Source organism: Schistocerca nitens, chromosome 5 (assembly GCF_023898315.1).
Source record: "Schistocerca nitens isolate TAMUIC-IGC-003100 chromosome 5, iqSchNite1.1, whole genome shotgun sequence".
Lineage (NCBI taxonomy): Eukaryota > Metazoa > Arthropoda > Insecta > Orthoptera > Acrididae > Schistocerca > Schistocerca nitens.
Window position 1 is genome coordinate 866,724,566 of NC_064618.1, and position 26,519 is coordinate 866,751,084.

The window sequence follows — 26,519 nt, forward strand, 5'->3', positions numbered from 1 at the left end:
TGAGAACTATATATGAATGCGGGCATAGTATCTAAAAGATACCTGTGTGTTTCTCGAAACCATATCCTGAAAAGTTATAATTATTTGTAAATTTACGTTAGGGAACAGCAGGAAACTAGGCCAAATTTTCTTCTTCTGCTTTTCTCAAACTTAACCATTTCTTTGCCTATATAGGCTGGCGACCGTAAAGCTATTAGACAAACCACTTAATCAACTTGATATAGAAAGGTCCTAGATTCAGCATTGTTCTATTTTTACTGTGTTTCTTTCTAATGGGTAGAAAACTTCTAGGAAAAGAACTAATAGTCTGATTTCCATATCCATTAGTCATAAATCACAGTCAAATCCTGTAAAATGGGCTTTTCCCATAGCAGGACTATTGGTTATGTTGACGTATACTGCTCTACTGTATCCTTAAAGAATAGGAGGCAGAGACTTTTCCTGATTACTTCTTTATAAACTGAAGCACCAAAGAAACTGGCGTAGGAATGCGTTTTCAAATACAGAGATATGTAAACAGGCAGAATACGGCGCTGCGGTCGGCAACCTGTATATAAGACAGCAAGTGTCTGGAACAGTTCTTAGACCAGCTATTGCTGCTACAACAGCAGGTTATCAAGATTTAAGCGAGTCTGAACGTTGTGATATAGTCGGCGCACGAGCGATGGGACACAGCATCTCCGAGATAGCGATGAATTGAGGATTTTCCCGTACGATTTCAAGAGTGTACCGTGAATATCCGGAATCCGGAATCCGACGTCACTGCGGCCGCAATAAGATCTTGCAAGAACGGGACCAACGACGACTGAAGAAAATTGTTCAACGAGACAGAAGTGGAACCCTTCCGTAAATTGCTGCAGATTTCAATGCTGGGCCATCAACAAGTGTCAGCGTGCGAACCATTCAACGAAACATCGATATGGGCTTTCGGAGCCGAATGCCCACTCGTGTTCTCTTGACGACTGTGCGACACAAGGCTTTACGCCTCGCCTGGGCCCATCAACACCGACTTTGGACTATTGATGACTGGAAACATGTTGCATCGTCGAGCGAGTCTTGTTTCAAATTGTACCGAGCGGAGGTATTTGTACAGGTATGGACATAACCTTTTGAATCCATTGACCCTGCATGTCAGCAGGGGACTGTTCAAGCTGGTAGAGGCTCTGTATTGGTGTGGGGCGGCTGCAGTTGGAGTGATATGGCAGCCCTGATACGTCTAGATACGACTCTGACAGGTGACACGTACCTAACCATCCTGTCTGATCAACTGTATCCATTCATGTCCATTGTGCATTCCGACTAGTTTGGGCAATTACAGCAGGACAATGCGACATCCCAGACGTCCAGAATTGCTACAGAGTGGATCTAGGAAGACTTCTGAGTTTAAACACTTCCGCTGGCCACCAAACTCCACAGACATGAACATTATTTAGCGTATTTGGGATACCTTGCAACGTGCTGTTCAGAAGAGATTCCACCCCTCGTATCTTACGGACTTATGGACAGCCCTGCGTGATTCACGGTGTCAGTTCCCTTCACACATTAGTCGAGTCCATGCCACGTTGTGTTGCGGCACTTGTGCGAGCTCGGGGGGCCCTACGTGATATTAGGCAAGTGTACCAGTTTCTGTGGCTCTTTAGTGTACATCACTATGTTATCAAGAAAAAACACAAAGAACTCTATATTACGCACTCAAATGGCTTAGATAAATATTTACCGTGTCAATAATTTCGAAGAACTTCTTTTCAGATTTTTCCACTCTTGCTTCTTCAGCAGCAGTAGTAGCAGCTCCAACCAACATTCTTGATTCATCTTCCCTCCCTTTAAGTTTCTGTTTCAACTTCTGTTCACGTACTTTGGCATCCAATATTTTCTCGCGATGGCATTCTCGTTCCAGCATCTATCAGTGAACAGCGCTATAAAGTGAGAACTTATGTAATACATACGCTCATCAGCCAGAACATTATGGCCACCGACCTTCTATCAATATAAACCAGTCCAGGCGATAGCAGCGTCACCTGCCGAGCAATGACTGCTAGTCAGACACATGTACGGTGCGTGTAGTATCAATGAGCGTGATGTCCGCGTGTAGGACAGGCAAGGCGCGCGATCTATCTGAGTTTGACTGAGGGCAATTATAATGGCCCAGAGGCTCGGCAGCAGCTCTTCGGAAACTGTCTTCAACACACGGTGAAACTAAGGTGAAACCACGTCCAAACATTGTGGGGTTAGGCGGCCACCCCTCATTATAAATGTTGTATGTTGTAGGCTGGGCAGATAGGTAAAACTGACAGGTGGCGAGCTGTGGCGGAACTGACATTAGATTTTAATACTGGGCAGAATATAAGTGTGTCTGAACACACAGTGCACCCAACTGTCCTAACGATGGCCCTCCACAGCCAACGACCCATGCATGTGCCGATGTCAACACCATAACGTCGGCAACTGAAATGGGCACGTGACCATTGGCACTGGACGTCGGCTCAGTGGCAGAATATTGCACGGTCTGATGAACCAGGATTCGTTCTCCATCATGCCAATGGGAGAGAGCGAATCCGTCGTCTTCCACGGGAACAGCTACTTGACACCTGAGCTGTGGGTCGGAGACAAGTTGGCGACGGCTCCATAATGCTCTTGGAAACATTCACGTGGGCGTCCATGGCTCCAGTGGAGCTCGTGCAAGGCACCGTGACGGCCAAGGAGTATGCTACACTAGTTGCAGACCACGTACACCCCTTCATAACGATCATGTTTCCCAACGGCAGTGGCATTTTTCAGCAAGATAATGTACCGTGTTACAAGGCGAGGAGTGTGATGGAGTGGTTCCAGGAACACAGTGGCGAGCTCCAGTTGACTGCTGCCCCCCCCCCCCCCCCCAACTCGCCAGATCTGAACCCAGTCGACCACATCTGGGGCGCGGTTGAACATCGAGTCAGAGCTCATCGCCCCCCTCCCCAGCAGTTGATTCGTGTGTCCAGGTGTGACGCTGACTCCCTCCAGCGACGCACCACGGCCTCATTGCTTCCACGCACCACGGCCTCATTGCTTCCACGCCGTGTCGTGTCGTGTCGTGTCGCCGCTGTTATCCGTGCCAGAGGCGGCCACACCGGCTGTTACTCAGGTGGCCATACTGCTCTGGCTGATCAGTCTAAGTTACTTATGAACAGCATACTGTATTCCATTAAAATGAAATATTACAATGAGATTATAAAGTTTTTTCAGAGATAACAGTAAAAGGATAATACTTCAAGTGTAGCGCGTACATCTACGTATATACTCCACTAACCACCAAGCGGTGTTTGGCGGAGGGCGAGGGCAGTATTAGCGCGAAAGTCATATCCCCCCCCCCCCCCCCCCCCCCGTAGTGTCTGAACGCCTCAGTACGAGCTCTCATTTCCCTTATTTTTCAATTGCAATTTCGCGATTTGAAAGTTGGTGGTAATAATGTATGCTCTACATCCACGACGAAGGTCGGATTTCGGAATTTAGTGAGCAAACCCTTTCGTTTAGCGCGCCGTGTATCTGCAAGTGTGTCCCACTTCAAACATTCTACGAGATTTGTAACGCCCTCGCGATGTCTACATGTACCAGCCACAAATCTTGCCGCTCTTCTTTCGACCCTATCAACCTCTTGAACCAGACCTAACCGGTAAGGGTCCCATACGGACGAACAGTACTCTAAGACTGGACGAACTAACTAATTGTAAGCTATTTCCTTTGTTGAAGGACTGCATCGCTGCAGGATTCCACCAATAAACCGCAATCTACAGTTCGTCTTGCCTGTTACTTGTGTAATCTGATCATTCCATCTGAGATCATTTCGAATAGTCACACCCACATATTTGACGGATGTTATCGCTTCCAAAGAGTGGGCATTTATTTTGTACTAGTACATTAATGGGGATTTTCGCTCTTGTTATATGCACTAGGTTACACTTACTAATAATGAGAGGTAACTGCCAGTCATTACACCACGCATTTATTTTCTGAAAATCCTCATTGATTTTTTCACAGCTTTCGTGTGATGCTACTTTCCTGTAGACTACAGCATCATCGGCAAACAGTCTAATGCCGCCTTCAATACCATCAACAAGATCGTTTATGTAAATCGTAAAAAGCAGCGGACCTATTACGCTGCCCTGGGGCACACCTGAACATACGCTTGTTTCTGTTGAAGTCACCCCGTTCAGGACGACATACTGCTCCCTGTCTGTTAGAAAACTATCTATCCAACCGCATATGTCATCGGATAGACCGTAAGCCCACACTTTTTCTAGCAAGCGCCAGTGCGGAACTGATTCGAACGCCTTTCGAAAGTCGAGAAATAAGGCATCAACCTGGGAGCCGGTATCTAGAGCCTGTTGTATATCATGCACAAAGAGGGCCAGCCGTGTCTCGCATGACCGCCGTTTCCTAAAACCGTGCTGGTTTCTGCAGGTGAGCTTCTCACAGTCTAGAAAGGTCATTATGTCTGAACACAAAATATGTTCCATGATTCTACAACAAATCGATGTCAGTGGAATTGCCCGGTAATTCTGTGCATCCGATTATTTACCCTTTTTATACATTGCAATGACCTGGGCATTCTTCCAGTCCCGTGGAACTTTCCACTGTTCCAATGATCTTTCATAGATGATGGATACGAACGGTGCTATATTTGTAGCATAGTCAACATAAAATCTTACGGGGATACCGTCTCCGCCAGATGCCCTTCCTGGCGTCTAAGGATCTTAACTGTTTTACAATCCCAGATACACTAAACACTATGTCAGCCATCCTTTCGTTTGTTCGACAATTGAAAGGAGGAATGGTGCTGCAGTCCTCTACCGTAAACGAGGTTTTGAAACCTAGATTTAGAATTTCGGCCTTTTGTTTATCATCATCCGTTACATTACCCATATTGTCAGCAAGAGAAGGTATTGAATTATTTGTAGCGTTCATAGATTTTACGTACGACAAAAAAAATTTTGGGGTTATTTTTAGAATCTACAGATAAAATATTGCTTTCAAATTCGTTAAAGGAAGCTGCTTTCATTTCGCATAATTTCTGTTTGTCAGGGGGGTCCCGACTACGTTTAAAACGACTGTGCAAAATTCTCTGCTTTCTCAGCAACTTCCTAATATGTTTGTTGAACCAAGATGGATCCTTCCCCTCCCCTATATTTTTGCTAGGCACATATTTCTCTGGCACGTGGTGAAAAATACCATTAAATTTCGACCAAAGATGCTCAATATCTTTTTTTCCCGCGGTGAATGCTTGGAGCTGACCATGAAGATATTCATTAATGACTCGTTTATTTGCTTTCCCAAACAAGAAAACTCTTCGCTGTTTCTTTGGTTTTTTTGCAACTTCCACTGACATAGAAGCCACAACGACTTCATTGTCACTAACACCTTCTTCTAGATTAATTTCCTCAGAAAGATCAGGTCTGTTTGTCGCCAAGATATCTAATATGTTCCCATCTCGAGTTGGTTTTCAACCAGTTGCTGAAGGTAGTATGTTGAGAGCGCTCCCAGAATAACTTCACACGAGTCTTTGCTTCTGCCTCCTGTGATAAACGTGTAATTTTCCCAGTCAATGGATGCAGATTAAAGTCTCCACCTACAACTAATGGATAATTTGGATATTTATTTCCTACGTACTCAAGACTATCCCTGAAACGTTCTGCGACGTTTGTTGCGGATGCTGGTGGTCTATAAAAACATCTTAATACGATGGTCAATCCTTGTCTGATTGACAGCTTTAGCCAGACTATTTCCCAGTACGACCTAGTATCGATCTCAACTGCGTTTAAACAGCTTTTAACTGCAATGAACACACAACCTCCCATAGCATCAGTCCTATCGTTCCTAAACATTGTGCAATCCGAGTTCAAAATTTCACTGCTATTTATGTCTGGTTTCAACCAGCTTTCGGTACCTAATAAAATATCGGCATTGCTACTGTTTATTTCGGAGAGTAGCTCGGAGATCTTGCTACTGACACTTTGGCAATTTACTAACATGAGATTAAGCATATTTAAATCCTTTGAAATGACCTGTTTAGGCGAACTAACAATTTTTACAGTTGGCACATCCACATCAGTGCCATGAACAGATAATTTTTCAAGCCAACGGTTTGTTTTCCGTAGGGAGGATCCTAATTTAAAAAATCCCCATGTGCACGCCACAAGTACTCTGCTACCCATGTAGCTGCTTCCTGTGTGTGTAGTGCACCCCTAATCTTTAGAGGGGCGCCCCTACAACCTTCCACCCCATAGCGTAGGTCGAGGAATCTATAACCATTTTCGTAGCCTCTGGTTTAGATTCTCCACTCGACTCCAAACCAGAGGACCCCAGTCCACCCTCGGTACGATGCTGCAGATCGTCAGCTTGGCTTCCACTCCTCGAGAGATGGAGACCGCCTTCGCCAATTTAGCCAGCCGTCGAAAAGGTCCAATGGTTTCCTTGGAACCCCGACGACTGACATCGTTGGTGCCGACATGTGCAACAATCTGCAACTGGCTGCACCCTGCACGATCGATAGCCGCTGGAAGAACCTCTTCCATATCCCGGACAAAGCCCCCCAGCAAGCACACTGAGTGAACGTTGGACTTCTTCTTCGCCATAGCCGCTATATTCCTGAGGGTCTCCATGACCCGCCAACATTGGAGCTCCAAATAACTAACAAACCCCTACTCCCACGTGCCTGTCCGAACCTTGCTGAAGGAGCGGCCACTATCATGGCAGAAGGTGCATTCTGAGCCGGCTCAGCCTGTCCCCCAGCACCAGATAGCACCCTGAATCTGTTAGCAAAGTGCATGGGATTTTGCAGGAGCCTGCGTCCTCCCCCTTGCAGCCTTCGCCTTGAGGCTCGAGACCTCGCGACAGTCCGCCACCCACACTGAGATCAGAGAGGGTCAGCAGGCTCAGTCGCACCTGAGAGGTCGGCTCAGTGACAGAGAGCTGTGACATCCCCCTCCCCCCCCCCTCCCTGCACATCTAGTACAGCAGAGGCTGCCCCAGGCACCCCATCCCCACCGCACCTCAAGGTGGCACTCTGGAGATTTGTTGACTGTGGCCAACAAAGCTTCCAGCTGCGTTTGGACTTTGGCCAACTCCTCCTGCATCTGCACACAACAGACACAGTCCCTATCCATCTACCTAATATGCGATTTACTATAAGAAACTTAAGGAAACCAATTGCCACACCACGTTAACAGCTACATTCCAGTTAGCAAACAGGACACTCAACAATGCTAGGGGCTATCTAGTGAATACTAAAGAAAAAACAGTGACCTACAGTAAACTGCTAGGGGCTATCTAGTGAATATCATTAAAGAATTAAACAATAACCTACGGTAAGCTACACCTACTGATTATCCCTCGTATTCATAATGTAAACAAACGTTTGCGTACACGCCAAAATGACCTAATAAATCTATAAAAAGTGCTTCCTTCAATGTATCGAGTCTAAATGACACTAATAAACGTAAATACTGAGTATTGTACACTGACAGATGCAAGTATAAGACAAAACCTTTAGCTAACAATAAAAGTTCAGAATGTAAAGCACAAATACGAACCCCACTTTATAGGAACCAATGAGCTTACAGTACACGATCACTTAAGTCCACAACAAGCTAAGGAATTTTAACAGATGGCGAGGTGAGTTTTAGCTTTCTGCTAACTAAACCGTATGTAAGAAGGGCTCAGAAGTTATATTATAACACTGATTTACTCAGATATTGCAGTGTAATACTAATTTACCACGTATTTTACGTTTGCTTAACTGTTAACGGTCGGCGGTTGTGCTAGTCAAACATATACAAGTGAGGTCAGAATTCACTGTCAGTATCACTAATCCTAATAAAACGTATAAAAACTGCCAAATTATCCAGTCTAAATGACTCTAATAAACGTGAATACTGAGTATTGTACACTAACTTAAACTGATTAACCCTCGTATTTATAATGTAAACAAACGTTTGTACACGCGAAAAATGATCTAATAAAACGTATAAAAACTGCTACCTTCAATGTATCGAGTCTAAATGACACTAATAAACGTAAATACTGAGTATTTTACACTGACTTAATTGATAATTCCGCGTATTTAACGTCAGTTAAGAATGTAAACAAACTTTGCGTACACGCGAAACTGTCCTAAACAGATACTCCGCTTTTCCTATTCAGACGCAAATAAAAACTGAAACCTTCAATTTATCAAGCCTATCTCATACTAATACACATAAATACTATAGAATATACAGAAAAATAGTTAATTACTAGCTTAATTACTTATCTTGTAACACAGCAAGCGAGGAGCGCTCGTAGCCTGCGTCAGAGCTACCACACAATACAAAAAATTTAAGTAGTTACTTGTTGTTCGACAGTTGTAGAGAGAGGTTCCACATTGGGGTCTGTCTCCACACCACCGTTAAGATGAGCTAGTAGGGACATACACCACCAGGCAAAAACAGCGAAGCACCCAGGACGGGAGCAGGAAACGAAATGAAACTTGGCTAGTGGAGAGGGTATGTGATGTCAATTGAGTGATCACAAAATCGACTCAAATTTACATATAATGTGGTAGTATGAGACCTCTTGTCAGTATGACATTGCACCTCATCTTGCGTGGATGCGTCCACTGATACGGTTGGGGAGAGTACCACAAAAGCTGTCTGCATCCTCTCTCGAGGCAAGCTAGCATACAGCTGTTCTAACTGGTCCTTAATATCACGGATACTGAAAGTGGGACGGAGTTCACATCTGAACTGGTGCCACACATGTTCCGTCGGGAAAATATCTAAGGACGTTGCTGGTCTTGAGAAGATCTCAACTCAAGTAGAGGTCGTAGAGATGCATGCCATATGTAGACGAGCATGTTATGTTGAAAAATGGCACCACGATAGCCTACTGTCACCACATGAGACCTTATTATGTGAGGATGTACGCTGTCTGTGGTGTACCGTTGTACGCCAGAGTTCCGTCATTCATTACCGGCTGCGACCTGAAGTCATACCGGACAGCTACCCACGCCATGACGCCACGAGTATCTCCGCCTTCGCCCCTCTAAAACGTCGGAATGATGGGACTTCTGCCTTGGGCCTCGCCATACCCGCCAACGATGATCATCTGGGCCAGTGTAGAACTGCAATTCATCACTGAACACAATTCGATGCCATTCATCAGCATCCCATCACTCGTAATGCAGTCACGTGTGTCGTGCTGTTAACGGCTGCCTAACTACGGGAGGGTGATAATGCGCCATCTAGAGAAATCCGTTTCAACGATAAAATGTCTTTGACAACAAGACTGGTGAGTTTTCTGCCACAGTTACCTTCAGATTTGGTGGAACGTCAAGGAACTTTTACGTCTCTCTTAGTATTATACTAATTTGTCCAGTCTTACACTCACGTTTTAACAAATTTAAAGTACAAGCTTTGTGTCCAGTGTGTGAATACATTTTTTTACCCGCATAACAACACATTATATCTTTGATTTCTCTCATTACCATTAAATAATAAGCAAGTTTCTTCCATATCGAATTTTTCAATTTGGCTTCTTGCAATAATATGGAATCATCTTTTTTGGTTTTCTGTGCTGAATATCTTCCATAACACCATGCAGTAACAACAGATCTGTGGCCATTCCCCATGCAGGTGACGTGAGGAATATAGAAGTATATAATCAACCACTGCTGACAAATTTTACCTGAAGTAAATAGGTAGGTGTATGTTATCGTGGCGAAGGGATTGCCAGAAGTGGATTTATCAAACCTCATTTTTTATTTGAGCGCCTCATATTGTGCTTGCGGTGAAATATTGAATGTTACATAATTACAGATTGTGAAGAGTAAATCCTATCCACAGCATAACAGGGGTTTAGGAAGAACCGTTGAACCAACAGTGCTATCTGATGTGTCCTAAGCGAAATTTACTAGAAAGTAGAAAGTGGCGAATATATCACTGGCGCATGCTTTGACTTGACAAAAGAATTCGTATTCTAGGTCATGAAGCACTCCTACAGAAATTAAATCTAGTAGGCATCAGAGGCACACCAAATGACTGGGTCAGGTCGTACCTTTGTGGACGTAAACAAACAGTGGACTGCAACAAAATCACAAGCCATTACTGAGATTACACGGTGTTCCCCAAGGACCAGTACTGGGACCAGTGCTGTTCCTCCCATATGAAAATGATGTACAAACAAACATTCACTGTCAAAATGCTTACCAGTTTGCTGATGACACAAGCTTAAGAATCATAGAAGGTGCCAAACACAGAAAATGTTGCAAGCCACTCTTCAGAAAACTGCAAATCCTTCCGCTTCCATGCCTTCAAATATATGAAACCATAGCATTCATACAGCAGTATGCGACTGAAAATCCCGCAGTCTTCCTCAAAAATGAAAATGTACAATTCACAATAGAAGGCAAAAAACGGATCTCCATATGCTCCATTCAAAAACTAAGCTCTGCAAAAATGGAGTTACACACCTTGGAGAAATGATATTCAGGAAACTGTCCAGTAATATTCAATCAACAAAAAACATAGCAGGGTTCACAAGATTATTTTGATAAATAATAATGTGCCAGTATGAATAATAATGTACCAGTCTTATCCACTGAAACCATAGGAACAGTGTAACTGCTGAACAAATACAAGTAATGTAGCAATAATAATTAGCATAGCCATAAGACATTAATGATGTAAAATGATAGAAACAATATTGTGTTAAATGATGTCCAACATCTGTACATTCTGTGTACCAACAAGGCCTGATGCACAAATAAATAAATAGAATTCGAAGCGTGAAAAGAGAATTACAATATTTAAGCCTACTTTACGGTTTGGCTATCGATTTGAGGGGGGAGGGGGGAAACGGTGGATTCAGTTTGTAACAATTGTGCTTTTTACGTAGGGATCGTTTAGACGTGAATTATTCCTCACGTTCAGTGTGCAAGGTTAAAATATCGGGAAAAAAGAATAGTATGAAGTTTGAGGTTTTATATCCCGAAGACAATGAACGCGTTAGAGATGTGGCAGAAAGGATGGGCAAGGAAACTGGTCTTATCCTTTCAAAGGAACCATACCAGCGTTTCACTTAAGAAGTTTAGGGAAAGCATGGCGTATCGAACCGTGGACTGCTGTCGTGCCTCCAGACTATGGTGTAAGGGCAGGGGAGGGTGCTGTGCCTAGAGGGTTGTGCGCTCAGAAACACAGCGTGTTTTTTGGTCTGTACTTCAGCCTAGTGACTGATTTTAGAATCTTGTAAATGAATGCACAGTAGAGACCGCCATAAGCATTTTCCGCCATTTAGTACAATTTTGTTGTTAGACATGAAGTTGTGTTTTGTGCAGCATTTGTTAATATTCCGTGTTCTACTTTTTTAAGTGCTGTATAACATATTCAAACTATTTCGAAAGTATTGCTAATTCCTCAAGTATAGAATTTTATGATGGGTAAAATGCTATATATTTTCAGAACTATTTGTATAATATATGGACAATTATACCGCACATCATCAGCCGTGCTCCATTGCATATCTTGAAACAGAAGCAGGTCTTTTATCACATAATTTGTCATATTTGCAAACTAACTTTTTTAAATGTCTTAACATATTTATCTGTTTTGAAAATAAAAATATGGGATTCCAGTATCTTCCATTACAACATGTATTTAACTTGCAATAGGTTTTTGTTCATTCTTCTGCTTTATTTGATTTCATTTACTAATTGTTGGTGTCTGGTAGCGTAATAACGTACCAAATATACGATTAAATACGGTACAGAGAAGATTTTCTCGATTGCAAGGCGTTTAAATCTGAATAAACTATTTGTTCCTAGTTACATGACCATTTATACCTTGGAACATGTTTTCACACATTTGAAAAAAACCTTAATTTTCGAAGAAATTTTCATAATTTGACAAAAGAACTGTAGCACATAAAAAGTGGAAGCCATTGTTTAAAAATGACGCCAGTAGTAACACCGTTGCGCCTCTCCAAAACACTGGAAGAATGGAACGCATCCCGAGGTCGCCCCATACTTACCGATGATGGTGATCCAGCGTGGTTCAGAACTGCGATTCATCGCCGAACACAATGCGATGACATTAATCAGCAACCTATACTTCCCAATCACGAGTCACTGCAAAAGCAGCCATTCGTGTAGTTGTGGTAACGGCACAGTAATAACCTAATCCTGCTGGTGTGGGATGATACATAACGTTGGAGGGACTCCATCACCTGTTCTCAGATTGGGAGACGGAGGTGTGAGTTGGTTACGATGAGACTGATGCACAGTACAGCGATCCTCGGTCGTGGTGCTCAGACGTGGTGTATCCAAACCTCGATCCGGTTCAACCAGGCGACCAAACGGAGACCGACAGCGAGGCTATTTCAGACTCCGTCTGGTGCAGATAATGTTGTCTCGTACGAGTACGTGGCATCTCCGTGCCCTTCACAGTGATGGCTCGACAGCTGACGCCGTTCACGCCCCGTGTAAACCCTCCCACGCTTGGTGACGACACCTGAACACCAGAAGCAAAAATGCTCTCCGCTGGCAGCTCTACGTCTGAGAGAGACTTGCAGCACTAATCTTTTACATGTCCGATGTCAGTGTGTGAGCGTCCCAAGTTACGTTCACATCCGAATGTCTCTTCTGGGTGCTTCACTCGCTTGTCAGGTAGTGTACATCCCCCTATAAGGGGATACAGACTTATGACGAATCATTCTTCGCACACTCCATCCGTGAAACGAATGGAAACGAATCATACTACACGCAATATAAATTATCTTGTGTTACGCTCTTTATAGTGACTTGGAGAGTACACATTTAGATGTGTAGAGAAACAGTGCAGAGACCAAGTGGAGGACTGTGATTCGCCTGGAAAAATCTTACGAGATTCTACCTGTTCAACAGATATCTGACTGTTATTCATCTTTCATCAGAGTCACAGATCGTGTGATAAAAGGGTACTCGAGCGTGTGACAGATTATTCACTACGGCACGTGAAGGGAATGGTGTAAATCTTTACAAGCTACCCTTCGCTGTAGACAACGCTATTGTCTTCGGAGTTGAGATATACTAATGGTGCAGAATGAGTGACGGCTGGGAAGACGACTACATCCGTGAGGGGCATCAGTTAGCAGAAGACACTCGTGCGCGGCGCCTGCGGACAGACGGAACCTGCAGTCTACTGCTACGGCTCTAAGCGGCCACCGGCAACTTCTGCTGCTCTTTGTGCCACAGAGCAGTGTTTTAAGTAACAGTGCCAGTAACTCTGGAGGCGCGAGAACAAAATATCGCACAATGCAAATTAACTACAATACATATAGTAATAGAAATCTTACAGTAAATATATCCAAAATGTAGATATTCACTGAATAAACCACCCTTATGCCTCCGCTACAAGTTATTCCATTTACTCCGTGAAATTACAGGACAAGCTGAAGATTTTGCGTCCATATACAACTATCTGCTGGACGTACTTTGGAATCACATCGTATCGGAAGACGACTTAATGCTGATGTGGTTCCGAAGTATGCCCTAGAGACAGCTGAAAGCGGACGCAGTGTCTCGAAAACGTCTGGGACTTGGGAGGAAAATAAATAAGTTGCGGTGAAGCCACAACAATAGTTTTATTCAATAAATATTTGTTCGCTCAAGGTACGGAACACATAAGGCAGAGTTCAAATATTTTCTTTTAGTTTCCAGATGTCAAATGTTATAATGATTTACTTAATTAACTTACAATAAAAAACTTACGGTAGCTAAAATTCCCCTTTCTTTCTTGGGCGCGTCAGCTAAATTCTCAGACAGTTCGATCAGGTTGACTGTCCCGAGAGAGTTGCCCACAGCAACGTGCAGGCCCTCGTCATGCACTCTGAGACACGTAAGCGCTTCGTCACAAACCTGTCGAAGGCAACAAAATTTTATTACTATTTCTGAAAAGTATTTAGAATAGTTAATTGTTTAAAATACGTTTTTCAGAGCAAACAGAGCCATGGCTGGAGGTTTCACAACAAATACGTCAGTATATGACAGTATCTTTCCAGCAGAAAATTCCTTAAAAAGCTGTAGTAACTAATCCAGAAATGCGTTGTCTACAAGCAACATACATTATATGACAGAGCGTAGTGAAAGGATGTATAGGAATAGTTTTGATGTAGCCCCGACTTTTACTTATGATCTCCCATAAAACAACCAAACACTGAAGCTTGTTTCAGGACTCGAAAATAGCGGCACTCTGGTGCGCCTGTGAGCTTGAGAATTTCTTGTAAGGCGCCTAACAGTTTGATCTCAAATTGTTTTTAACCCGCCAAAGACATTTTGTTACGGCAGGGGACGACGTACTGGCGGAACCACGAGTACGGCCCTAAGGGCGCGTCGTGAGTCGCGTTTGGACGGCTCAGTCGGTAATTATGAAACGCAATGACACCAAAGTTCGAGTCCCTGTACGGCACACCGTTTTAATCTGCCACGAAATTTCGAAAGACATTTTGTCAGAGAAAGATTTGTGAAGGGTATCTACCACTACTACTACTAGGCTCTACAGCCCTTGGAGGGCCTTGGCCTGCACCACAATATCCTGCCATTCTATCTGGTCCATGGCTATCCGTCTCCATCGTCTAGACACCCAGCTTTCTCATGTCTTCTTCAATTCCGTCCATCCACCTCTTTCTGGGACATCACTTCCGTCTCTGCCTCCAGTCTTGGCATCAAAAATCTTCTTACATGTTCTGTCTTCCTCCATTCTGACCATGTGTCCTACCCATCGCAGTCTTCTTATTTTATTGGTAGTGACAATATCAGGTTCTTCAAAAAGATGTGCCAGCCTTCTTGATCGTATATTGGGCCGTATATTTTACACAGAACCTTTCTCTCCCAAATGCTAACGATCCTTTCCTCATTTGCAGTCATGGTCCATGTCTCGGCACCACACATAACGACTGGTCTTATAATTGTTTTGTAAATGAGGATTTTAGATTTTCGTGATAGAAGTGAGCTCCAAAGCATGGGTAGTGTGCCAAAGTAGCATCTGTCGCCTGCTGCTATTCTAGCTTTCACCTCTCTGCTGATGTCATTTGTCTCTGTGATAGTCGATCTGAGGTACTTGAAGTCTCTCACCCTTTCAAACTCCTTGTCGGCTATCCTGAGATTTGGTAGCTTGCGCTGGTTGGTCATTGCCATATATTTGGTCATTTCGACATTGACTACCAGTTGTTGATAGGCATCAGCCAGTGCAGTGTTGTTTTGTGCAAGTAAAGCCACATCATCTGCATAGGGCAGGTATTGCAGTGACCGATTAAAGATGGTTCCTCCTCTATTTATGTCTATCTGACTAATGGCTTTTTTAGGCGGAGGTTGAATAGCAGTGAGGAGTTTTTGTCACCCTGTCTCAGTCCCTTCTTCACTTCCAGTTCTCTGGAGATTTGGCCCTGTATTTTTACTTTACAGCTGGTTTCACTGAGGGTCATCATAGTAAGTTTAAGGAGCTTCTTAGCTATTCCTGCCTCTTCCATCACGTTCCGCAATGTCACTCTTGAGATGCTATCATGTTGTTGTTGTTTGTTGTTGTGGTCTTCAGTCCTGAGACTGGTTTGATGCAGCTCTCCATGCTACTCTACCCTGTGCAAGCTACGCTTTTTTAAAATCGATATAAAGCTGATGTACGTTTATTTGATATTCATAACATTTTTCAAGTAGTATGAGTAATGTGAATATTTGGTCAGTTGTTGACCTATTTCTTCTAAAGCCACTCTGATAGTCTCCAATTCTCTCTTCCACACAGGGAGTAAGCCCCCTAGTTAGGACCTTGGAGAACACTTTATGTGTAGTATTTAGCAGGGATATTCCTCGGTAATTCTGGCAGTTTAATTCATCTCCTTTTTTATGTATGGGGCACATAACAGCCGTTTTCCACCCCATTGGCATGCTCTCCTCCTGCCAAATGTTCAGTATTACTTTATGTATTGCTTTCCACGATGCTTCCCCAACACATCTGAGTAGTTCCGTCTGGATCTCATCTTCTCCAGGTGCCCTATTATTTTTTAAGGTCTTAATGGCTTGTATCACTTCTCCCAGTATGGGTTCTGGTGCTATGACTCTGGTCCATAATAAGTTATTTCCACCAGTTCTTCTTGTTCTAATCCTTCTACTTCTGGGTTCAGTAACTCTTGGAAGTATTCTGCCCATCTATCGACTATTTTATTACTCTCCCCTATCAAATCCCCTTCTTTATTTCTACATGTATTTGTTCTGGCTTGAAACGCAACCTTTCCTTCTTTAATCTTTTGGTACATTTCACGTACTTGCTTCTCTTCTCGTTCAATTTCTTCCAATTTTTTCTTTACTAGTGCTCTTTTCTTCTTTCTGCAAACCCTCTTAGCTATACGGCGCTTATCATTATATTCATTCAGATTTGCTCTACTTCTTCTCTGAAATTATTTCATTTGTGCTATGTTACGCTCCTCTTCTCATACATTCTTCTTCAAACCAATCTGCCTTACTTTTAGCCCGTACATGTCCCAAAACCTCCCCAGCTGCCTCGAGAATTGCAGTCTTACATTGTTTCCACATTATTTCTATATGTTCATTTGATGTGTCGGTATCATTCTTAATCCCCTCTTCTGTTTCCGCCTGATATGCTCTCCGTATTTCTTCTGACTTTAGTTTCTTAATGTTAAAACTTTTCTGTTTGCGGCCGTTTTGTTTACTCAGTAGTGTAAAGGGTATCAATAAAAAATACATAAAAAAGACAACAGAGCACTTGCCCGGCGAAGGCAAAGGTCCCGAGTTCGAGTCTCCGTCAGGCACACAGTTTTCATCTGCCAGCAAGTTTCACATTATTTATCTGTTTGCACCTAGACGAACATGGAACAAACAGTAATGCGTCCTCGCAACTTCATTAATAATGAAGTTAGAAGCTTTAACATTTAAAAAAATGAAACTACGCTACTTTTGACATCAGGATATTACATCTTGATGAAACTAAATCAGTGATATTACTATTTTGTAGATCTAAAAAGAAATCACGGAATAGAAGCGCATTGATGAGAGGCGTTTCTGTGCTGACGGATGGCTCATCATTCGGAAGTTTCGCCTCACTCTCCCAGGAAATTAAACTTCTTGGTTTCGTACCAAGAAAAATGTTATATCGTTGGAAAGTCATTAATCCCGCCTTAAGATGACACAATTAGAGGTAATCCCTTGGCGCTCAAGAAACGGTCAGACACCCATGAGTAATTGTCACCCTTACAAAAGCATTAGTATTTTGAGGATAAAATTTATTTATTTTAAATGAAAGTGAAATCTTTTATTCTGTTTGTTTACATCTTATTCAAGACAGAGTGTCAAACGTGTATCTTGTGGCGTCTGTGACGAGCGCTCGTACAGCGGACTCTTGAGGCTGTGTTGTTATGGATGAAGGGAAGAGAGAGGGTAAAATCTGGTGACAGCACATGGCCCGCTCCTCTTAAATAGCACCAAGTGTGCCGCCGAGCTTAAAGTCTCCATTCGCGGACGGACGTCTATAGCAAGTCGCGCGTGTCCTCACTCCATAAAACACTGTGAAAGACCGGTAGTGAGCACGTTTACGCTACAGCCTTTCCTCTCCTTTCCAGCTGGATGCAGGCAGCGAAAATTTCGTCCATGTCAAAGTGCTTATAGCATCAGACCAAGTTTTGGGATCGAAGCTGAGTTCCAAAATAATCATATATGTGGATGAACTTTGACTGCCACTGAATCTTGGGAAGACTACTGTAACCTACTGAATGAGGTAGTTCTAGCTTGAAGAAAAGAGGGATAACCCTCAAGCCTAGAAAGTGTGAATTTATTAGAAAACAGATAAAATTTGTAGGTCGAATCATGTCCAGAACTGGTATTAGAGCTGACTGTGAGAAAATAAAAGTAATTAACGAGTGTCCATCTCCAAAAAATCAGAAGCAACTATAGTCCTTTCTGGGTTTGTGTGATTATTACAGGAACTTTTAGTCCAGGTGGGCCTTCAGCAGTCCCTATCTAACCAAGTCATTAAGTTGGTTTTTACCCGTGCAGAAAAATAGTGGGAAGCTTTTGAAGAACTTGAGGGGATTTCGAAGGACGAGAGGATTTTACACCTCTTGACCTCGGTCGGCCATTTTGTTTACGGACTGACTCAAGTGGGAACAGCAGTGGAGTTAAATTTTTCCAGAATTTTGTTGATGAAAAGGAAGATCATAGAACGACAAGAAAATTCGAGAAATTAGAGCTAATACAGAGGCTTACTGACAATCATTCTACTTATGCACAATCTGTGAGTGGAACATAGAAGGGGGGAATGAGGTAGTGGTAGCAGATTATCTCTCCGCCACACACTGTTAGGAGGCTGGCTGAGTATGATGTAGCTTTTGCAAGTGGATCATTAATTAGGCATGAGAAAAATTGGAGTGTGACTGAGCGAGAAGGGCTGGCATTAGCTTGCGAATTCCAGAAGTACAGAGATTATATACGGAGAATTAAAATCGTCATTTGCGCTGATCACAGAGCCCTTGTATTTCTCAAAAACATAGACTAATTCATGGACGATTAATGAGGTGGGCATTGTTTTTAAAACAGTTTCAGTTTGAAATAGTACATGTTAAGGGTACGCAGAACAAGGTACCAAATGCCTTAGCGCGACTGCCAATGGGAAAGAGCGATGAAGCAGGACATGATATGAATGAGGAACATGTAAAATCGTTTTATATAAAAGGAATTCAGGGAGAGAAGAAAACTGATGGTATCTGCAAAAATCTTTGAAGGTATCAGAATCAGGATGACTTATGGATTATAATAAAGAGGGGCTTAAGTAAGTAACACAGTGATAATAAATTGACAAAATATTGCAGGTACACAGTGCAATATTGTTTATGTGATGCGACGAAAATTCGGAAGACTGGAAGGTGTGCTGGACTGATGAGTACATGGATGGTATAATGCATTACATTCGTTTCAATCTCGACATGTAAGTACTAAAAAGTGTGTACGGAAACTAAGACTGTGTAATTGTTGACAACTTGGTAAAGAGGGTGAATAGCCATGTTGAAACATATGATAAATATCAAAGTGCCAAAGTTGCCAATTATATATAAAGACTTCACATGCAAAGTATTAAACCAAATGATGTGATGGAATTGGTACCCATGGATTTCTACTCCCTTTGTCAAAGACAAAAGGAGGTTTCGTCTGTGTTTTAGTAGTGTTGGGGGTATTTTCTAAATTTATAAACTCTATCCGATGTGACAGTGAAGTGGAAACGTGAAGGGACACGTACAGCACAAAAGCGTACAGGCCGACCTCGTCTGTTGACTGACAGAGATCGCCGACAGTTGAAGAGGGTCGTAACGCGTAATAGGTAGACATCTATTCAGACCATCACTCAGGAATTCCGAACTGCGTCAGAATCCACTGCAAGTACTATGACAGTTAGGCGAGAGGTGAGAAAACTCGGATTTCTTGGTCGACCGGCTGCTCATAAGCCACACATCACGCCGGTAAATGCCAAACGACGCCTCGCTTGGTGTAAAGAGCGTAAACATTGGACGATCGAACAGTGGAAAAACATTGTGTGGAGTGGCGAAGCACGGTACACAATGTGGCGACCCGATGGCAGGGTGTGGGTATGGCGAATGCCCGGTGAACGTCATCTGCCAGCGTGTGTAGTGCCAACAGAAGAATTCGGAGGCGGTGGTGTTATGGTGTGGTCGTGTTTTACATGGAGGGGACTTACACCCTTTGTTGTTTTCCGTGGCACTGTCACAGCACAGGCTGTTTTAAGCACCTTATTGCCTCCCACTGTTGAAGAGTAATTCGGGGATGGTGATTTCATCTTTCATTACGATCGAGCCCCTGTTCATAATGCACGGCCTGTGGCGGAGTGGTTACACGACAATAACATCCCTGTAATGGACTGGCCTGCACAGAGTCGTGACCGGAATCCTATAGAAAACCTCTGGGATGTTTTGGAAAGCCGACTTCGTGCCAGGCCTCACCGATCGACATCGATACGACTCCTCAGTGCAGCATTCCGTGAAGAATGGGTTGCCATTCCCCAAGAAACCTTCCAACACCCAATTGAACGTATGCCTGGAAAGTGTCATCAAGGCTAAGGGTTGGCTAACAAAATGCTGAATTCCAACATTACAGATGGAGGGCGCCACGAACTTGTAAGTCATTGATTACATAGTGTAGATCTTCAGTGTTGTGATATAAAATTATTGTAATTATTTGCTTTGTTTGACTTTATAGTGTAACATTTCATACATTTCTTACTGCTAATTTTGAGAACATAAAGTTATTCTTTGTATATTAGTTGATTTCTCGAGCATCAAGACTCTGTAAAATACTGTGTTCATGAAACTTCGTGGCAGATTAATGCCACCACCGAGCCCGTGGAGCACAGGGAAATGGAAGACACAGGAATGAACCGAAGTGGAAGGCCTTGTTGTTGTTTATTTACTTGGATACATCAGCGACAGAGAAAAAGATATAAGTGCTTGGTAAAGGAAACGTAAAGAAAAAGAAAAAGAAAGAAATAAAATCCGCGCAATCTACGACGCGCTCTTCCATCCGCAGAGGTCAGAGGTAGAATCGATCAAAGGCGGCTTTAACTCAGACACCGCCATGGGGGGGGGGAGGGGGATGTAGGTGCCCTCAGCTCCAGGCACCCCCCCCCCCCCAACTTAGTGGAGGTCTGACAACGACACTTCAAAGGTAACGGCAAATAATGTTTGGTAGCGTGGCATGTTTTCGAGAGCTGCATGGGCTATTCGTAAATTGGTCCAGAAGTCGAGGCGGGATCTAGGTCCATCATGAAAGAGATAAGCGACTGTCGACCCTTTGACCCACGTAATAGCATGACATTTGGTGGCGGGTATAGAAACATTCGAGGTTCGAGTGTGTCTGGTGGCACCCGGAGATAGCAGGCAATGATTTGCTGCACGAAACGCCAGACGGTGGTCATCAGTGTCCAGGTGCTGGCAAACGAGACAAAAAGGGGAATCTGACGAGCCAATGTTGTGAGGTCGCTGCTTCGTGGCAGCTTTCCTGTTGACTATGTGATACCACAGTGCCTGGACGTCCTTAGGGAGGAAGGGCTGGTGGACGTTAGTCCACACTATGAGCCACTGGATGGAGGGATGTTTGGTCTCCATCACATTCCGGGGAACACAGCGCAGGAGCAGGCTGTAAAAATCCTTAGTCCTGGGTGGGCGCGTATCTGGGAGACTGCTACGTATGTAACTGTAGTCCACGAAAAAGGTCAAAATATGAGACAAATGAGGCACGATATGGCCGACAGACACCGGTGGTGAGGTGGAAGCAGGCAGGAGGACCTCAAGCAAGCTGCGTGTTAGAGATGTACCCTGCCCGGTCCACTGTTTTCTCATGGTACTCATGTACAAGGCTGCAGCTCGCATACGGACATTGACGAGCCCGAGGCGACCATCCCGTGGGGGCTGGTAAAGTGTCTCATAACGGACTTCAACACGGAACCAGCCATGAGCTAATAGCCAAAGTCCGCCTGAAGGTTGCGCCCAATCGCCGTCGGTAGAGTGAGAACTTGCGCGATGTGGACCAATTTGGATGCCACATGATGACTAAGAAACTCAACACGTTGAAGTATGTCCTGGAGGCGCAGCAGGTTCTGGCGGACGTCATTGCGGATAATGTGTAACAGGCGACGGAAATTCGTTGCCGCTGTGCATGAGACCGTGGGGGTAAAGGTAATGCCGAGGTGCTGGAAAATCTGCACAAGTGGCGTGGGTGCCACTTCACCTTTCTGGAGGCCTTGTCCAGTGTACACTGCAGGAGATTTGGCGGCAATCGTCGCACTGCCAGCGGCAGCCCCTATCATGTGATCAATACGAGGACTGCTCGAATCTCAGAGCCACAGTGATTGAGGAGGAGGAGTTAATCAGCATATGCCCGACAACAAAAAGTGTTTTGGCATAGGGTGAGGCCAGAGAGCTCGGTTGTCAAGCCCCGATGAGGGGCTCAAGGGCAATGGGATACAGGAGGGTAGAGAGGGGGCACCCTAGCTGTGTGGAGCAGCAGATGGGCACCGGGCCTGCTAAACGTCGACTGAATTGGACGTCGAGGAACGGAGGACGAACGCCCATTCGGGCCACCCCTGAAAACAGGAAACGATGGCGCACTCTATCGAAGGCGCTATCGAGGTCTATAGCGACGACTGCTGCATGGAGTCTGCAGGCTGCCAACATCACAATTAAGTTGCGGCATTCTCCTGTGGCAGTCTGTATGTTAACCTGTCCCCCAGGCGTTGTTTGCTCTGGGGAGAGGATATGAGGGAGTATTGTTTGGAGACGCGTTGTAATTCGTGACCATCGAACCACGGGTTGGTTTGTGAACTGGAGTGATGATGCCCTCAACAAAGGTGGGTGGGATTGCTTGGTCAAATGTCATCATTTCTTGATACATAGTCATCCACCGCGGTGCCATGAGGTCCCAGAAGGCACGGTAAGCCATCAATGCCGGACAATCCGTTGACTGCACCCTTGTCGATTACGTTGTCGATTTCGTCTCGCGTGACCTCCACTGTCAAAGGATCCGCCTCCGTGTGGAGGAGGCTGCACGTGACGTAATGCATAATGGAGTCGACTGCTTCAGTATCAGCATTTTCTTCACTACTAGTAGGACGGTAGTGTTCGGCGAACGCGTGGATGATGCCCTCCTGATTGGTGACATGCGCGCCATGAGGCGCCATGAGTGTGTTGGTGATCTGCCGACAACGATGTCGTTCGTCGGACACTATATGATGCATGGATGAAATTTCCAAACTCGCATGATCACGGCGCCGCGTCCGTATCACCACCCCTTGCAATTTCCGGCGCGCCAGCGCAATTATCCTCGCCTTAGTTCTTTGCCGTTCCAACTGGTTGTCCGGGGTTGGCGGCTGAGTGTCCAGATCTCGGAGAATCGCATAATAGAAGTCAACAGTGTTGCGATGCCAATTGGCCAAGTCCTTCCCGTGTCTCACCAGTACCCTCCGGATCGCTGGTTTCGGGCAGTCCATCCAGCATGTCAGTGTTGCGCATTAGCAGGGAAGGCGTCGTTCGCAGGCTGTCCACGTCTCAGTGACTCGTTGCCGACAAGTCAGGTCATGCAGATGAGAAGTATTTAGTTTTCATGGCGCACGGCTGCGCCATGCAGATTGCGGCGAGAGGAGGACTGTACAGATGTAAGCGCAATGGTCGGAAAAGGCCAGTGGCCAGAGTTCGGCGCCCCGTATCGCAGACCTAAGAGTTTGCGAGGCATGAAGAAATTGATGAAATGTATGACGAGATAAAAGGAATTATTCAGGTAGTGAAGGGAGACGAAAATTTAATAGTCATGGGTGACTGGAATTCGTCAGTAGGAAAAGGGAGAGAAGGAAACATAGTAGGTGAATATGGATTGGGGGGAAGAAATGAAAGAGGAAGCCGCCTTGTAGATTTTTGCACAGAGCATAACCTAATCATAGCTAACACTTGGTTCAAGAATCATAAAAGAAGGTTGTATACCTGGAAGAAGCCTGGAGATACTAAAAGGTATCAGATAGATTATATAATGGTAAGACAGAGATTTAGGAACCAGGTTTTAAATTGTAAGACATTTCCAGGGGCAGATATGGATTCTGACCACAATGTATTGGTTATGATCTGCAGATTGAAATTGAAGAAACTGCAAAAAGGTGGGAATTTAAAGATATGGGATCTGGATAAACTGAAAGAACGAGAGGTTGTAGAGAGTTTCAGGGAGAGCATAAGGGAACAATTGACAGGAACGGGGGAAAGAAATACAGTAGAAGAAGAATGGGTAGCTCTGAGGGATGAAGTAGTGAAGGCAGCAGAGGATCAAGTAGGTAAAAAGACGAGTGCAAATAGAAATCCTTGGGTAACAGAAGAAATATTCAATTTAATTGATGAAAGGAGAAAATATAAAAATGCAGTAAATGAAGCAGGCAAAAAGGAATACAAACGTCTCAAAAATGAAATGGACAGGAAGTGCAAAATGGCTAAGCAGGGATGGCTAGAGGACAAATGTAAGGATGTAGAGGCTTGTCTCACTAGGGGTAAGATAGATACTGCCTACAGGAAAATTAAAGAGATCTTTGGAGAGAAGAGAACCACTTGTATGAATATCAAGAGCTCAGATGGCAACCCAGTTCTAAGCAAAGAAGGGAAGGCAGAAAGGTGGAAGGGGTATATAGAGGGTTTATACAAGGGCGAAGTACTTGAGGACAATATTATGGAAATGGAAGAGGATGTAGATGAAGACGAAATGGGATATAAGATACTGCGTGAAGAGTTTGACAGAGCACTGAAAGACCTGAGTCGAAACAAGGCCCCGGGAGTAGACAACATTCCATTAGAACTACTGATGGCCTTGGGAGAGCCAGTCATGACAAAACTCTACCATCTGGTGAGCAAGATGTATGAGACAGGCGAAATACCCTCAGACTTCAAGAAGAATATAATAATTCCAATCCCAAAGAAAGCAAGTGTTGACAGATGTGAAAATTACCGAACTATCAGTTTAATAAGTCACAGCTGCAAAACACTAACGCGAATTCTTTACAGACGAATGGAAAAACTGGTAGAAGCTGACCTCGGGGAAGATCAGTTTGGATTCCGTAGAAATGTTGGAACACGTGAGGCAATACTAACCTTACGACTTATCTTAGAAGAAAGATTAAGAAAAGGCAAACCTACGTTTCTAGCATTTGTAGACTTAGAGAAAGCTTTTGACAATGTTAACTGGAATACTCTCTTTCACATTCTGAAGGTGGTAGGGGTAAAATACAGGGAGCGAAAGGCTATTTACAATTTATACAGAAACCAGATGGCAGTTGTAAGAGTCGAGGGGCATGAAATGGAATCAGTGGTTGGGAAAGGAGTGAGACAGGGTTGTACCCTCTCCCCGATGTTATTCAATCTGTATATTGAGCAAGCAGTAAAGGAAACAAAAGAAAAATTCGGATTAGGGATTAAAATTCATGGAGAAGAAGTAAAAACTTTGAGGTTCGCCGATGACATTGTAATTCTGTCAGAGACAGCAAAAGACTTGGAAGAGCAGTTGACCGGAATGGACAGTGTCTTGAAAGGAGGATATAAGATGAACATCAACAAAAGGAAAACGAGGATAATGGAATGTAGTCAAATTAAATCGGGTGATGCTGAGGGTATTAGATTAGGAAATGAGACACTTAAATTAGTAAAGGAGTTTTGCTATTTGGGGAGCAAAATAACTGATGATGGTCGAAGTAGAGAGGATATAAAATGTATACTGGCAATGGCAAGGAAAGCGTTTCTGAAGAAGAGGAATTTGTTAACATCGAGTATAGATTTAAGTGTCAGGAAGTCATTTCTGAAAGTATTTGTATGGAGTGTGGCCACGTATGGAAGTGAAACATGGACGATAACTAGTGTGGACAAGAAGAGAATAGAAGCTTTCGAAATGTGGTGCTACAGAAGAATGCTGAAGATAAGGTGGGTAGATCACGTAACTAATGAGGAGGTATTGAATAGGATTGGGGAGAAGAGGAGTTTGTGGCACAACTTGACTAGAAGAAGGGATCGGTTGGTAGGACATGTTTTGAGGCATCAGGGGATCACAAATTTAGCATTAGAGGGCAGCTTGGAGGGTAAAAATCGTAGAGGGAGACCAAGAGATGAATACACTAAGCAGATTCAGAAGGATGTAGGTTGCAGTAGGTACTGGGAGATGAAGAAGCTTGCACAGGATAGAGTAGCATGGAGAGCTGCATCAAACCAGTCTCAGGACTGAAGACCACAACAACAACATATCCTGTGTAGACGGCTTGCGGAATGACTGGTAAGAAAGGTATGGCCAGAATGGTCGCTGTGTTGAACTTCCCAGGTATTGTGAAGCAGGAGGTCCTGCACAACTACACATAGTTCCTGGCATGTAGTATAGTGGGGAATCTGATCTTTGGGGTGCAGAACGCAGTTAAATTCACCTCGTAGTAGGCAGTGGTCGTATCGCCCTAAAAAGAGGGGCGCGATTTCCTCGGAATAAAACTGGGCCTGTTCATGTCGTTGGTCAGTGCCTGAAGGAGCGTAGACATCAATGATGCGTTTCCCATGGCACTGAGTGGCATGCCCCGAGTTGATGGAAGGAAGGCGACGTCGGTGACAGAAATCCCGTGGCGGACGTTGATGGCCACTCCGCGGCCCATAGGATCTCTCGCGGAGGCGTGGGCGGTATAGCCATTGATATCTGGGAGACTGGCCAAGTGAGCTTCCTGCAGAAAGGCGAAATCAATGTCAGGAGCCCAGAACATCTCCCGCACAAGGCGGATTTTCACCGTGGAACGGATGTTGTTGGTGTTGATGGTTGCTACCCGGTAGGCCTGGTGACGGAATGCTACAGGCTGGTCCACTCTGGCGTCAGCGCAAGGGCGTGGGCGTCGCACTGGAACATCCCGCTCGCCCGCGGGGGATTCTAGGAAGAGAATGATTAGTGGGTCGGCCCCGTCCATTTTGACTGCAGC

The 26,519-nt window shown here is 44.2% G+C and overlaps 1 protein-coding gene across 1 annotated transcript in view; it reads right to left on the bottom strand.

Moving 5' to 3' along the window:
* Window positions 1-1,684: 1,684 nt before the first annotated feature.
* The window catches only part of LOC126260771 (dynein intermediate chain 3, ciliary-like), a 176,215-nt gene continuing 151,380 nt past the window's right edge, over window positions 1,685-26,519 (bottom strand). The window contains exons 6-7 of the mRNA XM_049958109.1: window positions 13,754-13,900; window positions 1,685-1,900 (exon numbers count right to left, since the gene is read on the bottom strand). Coding sequence (XP_049814066.1) covers window positions 1,685-1,900; window positions 13,754-13,900 — 363 coding nt within the window. The remainder of the gene's footprint in view (window positions 1,901-13,753; window positions 13,901-26,519) is intronic.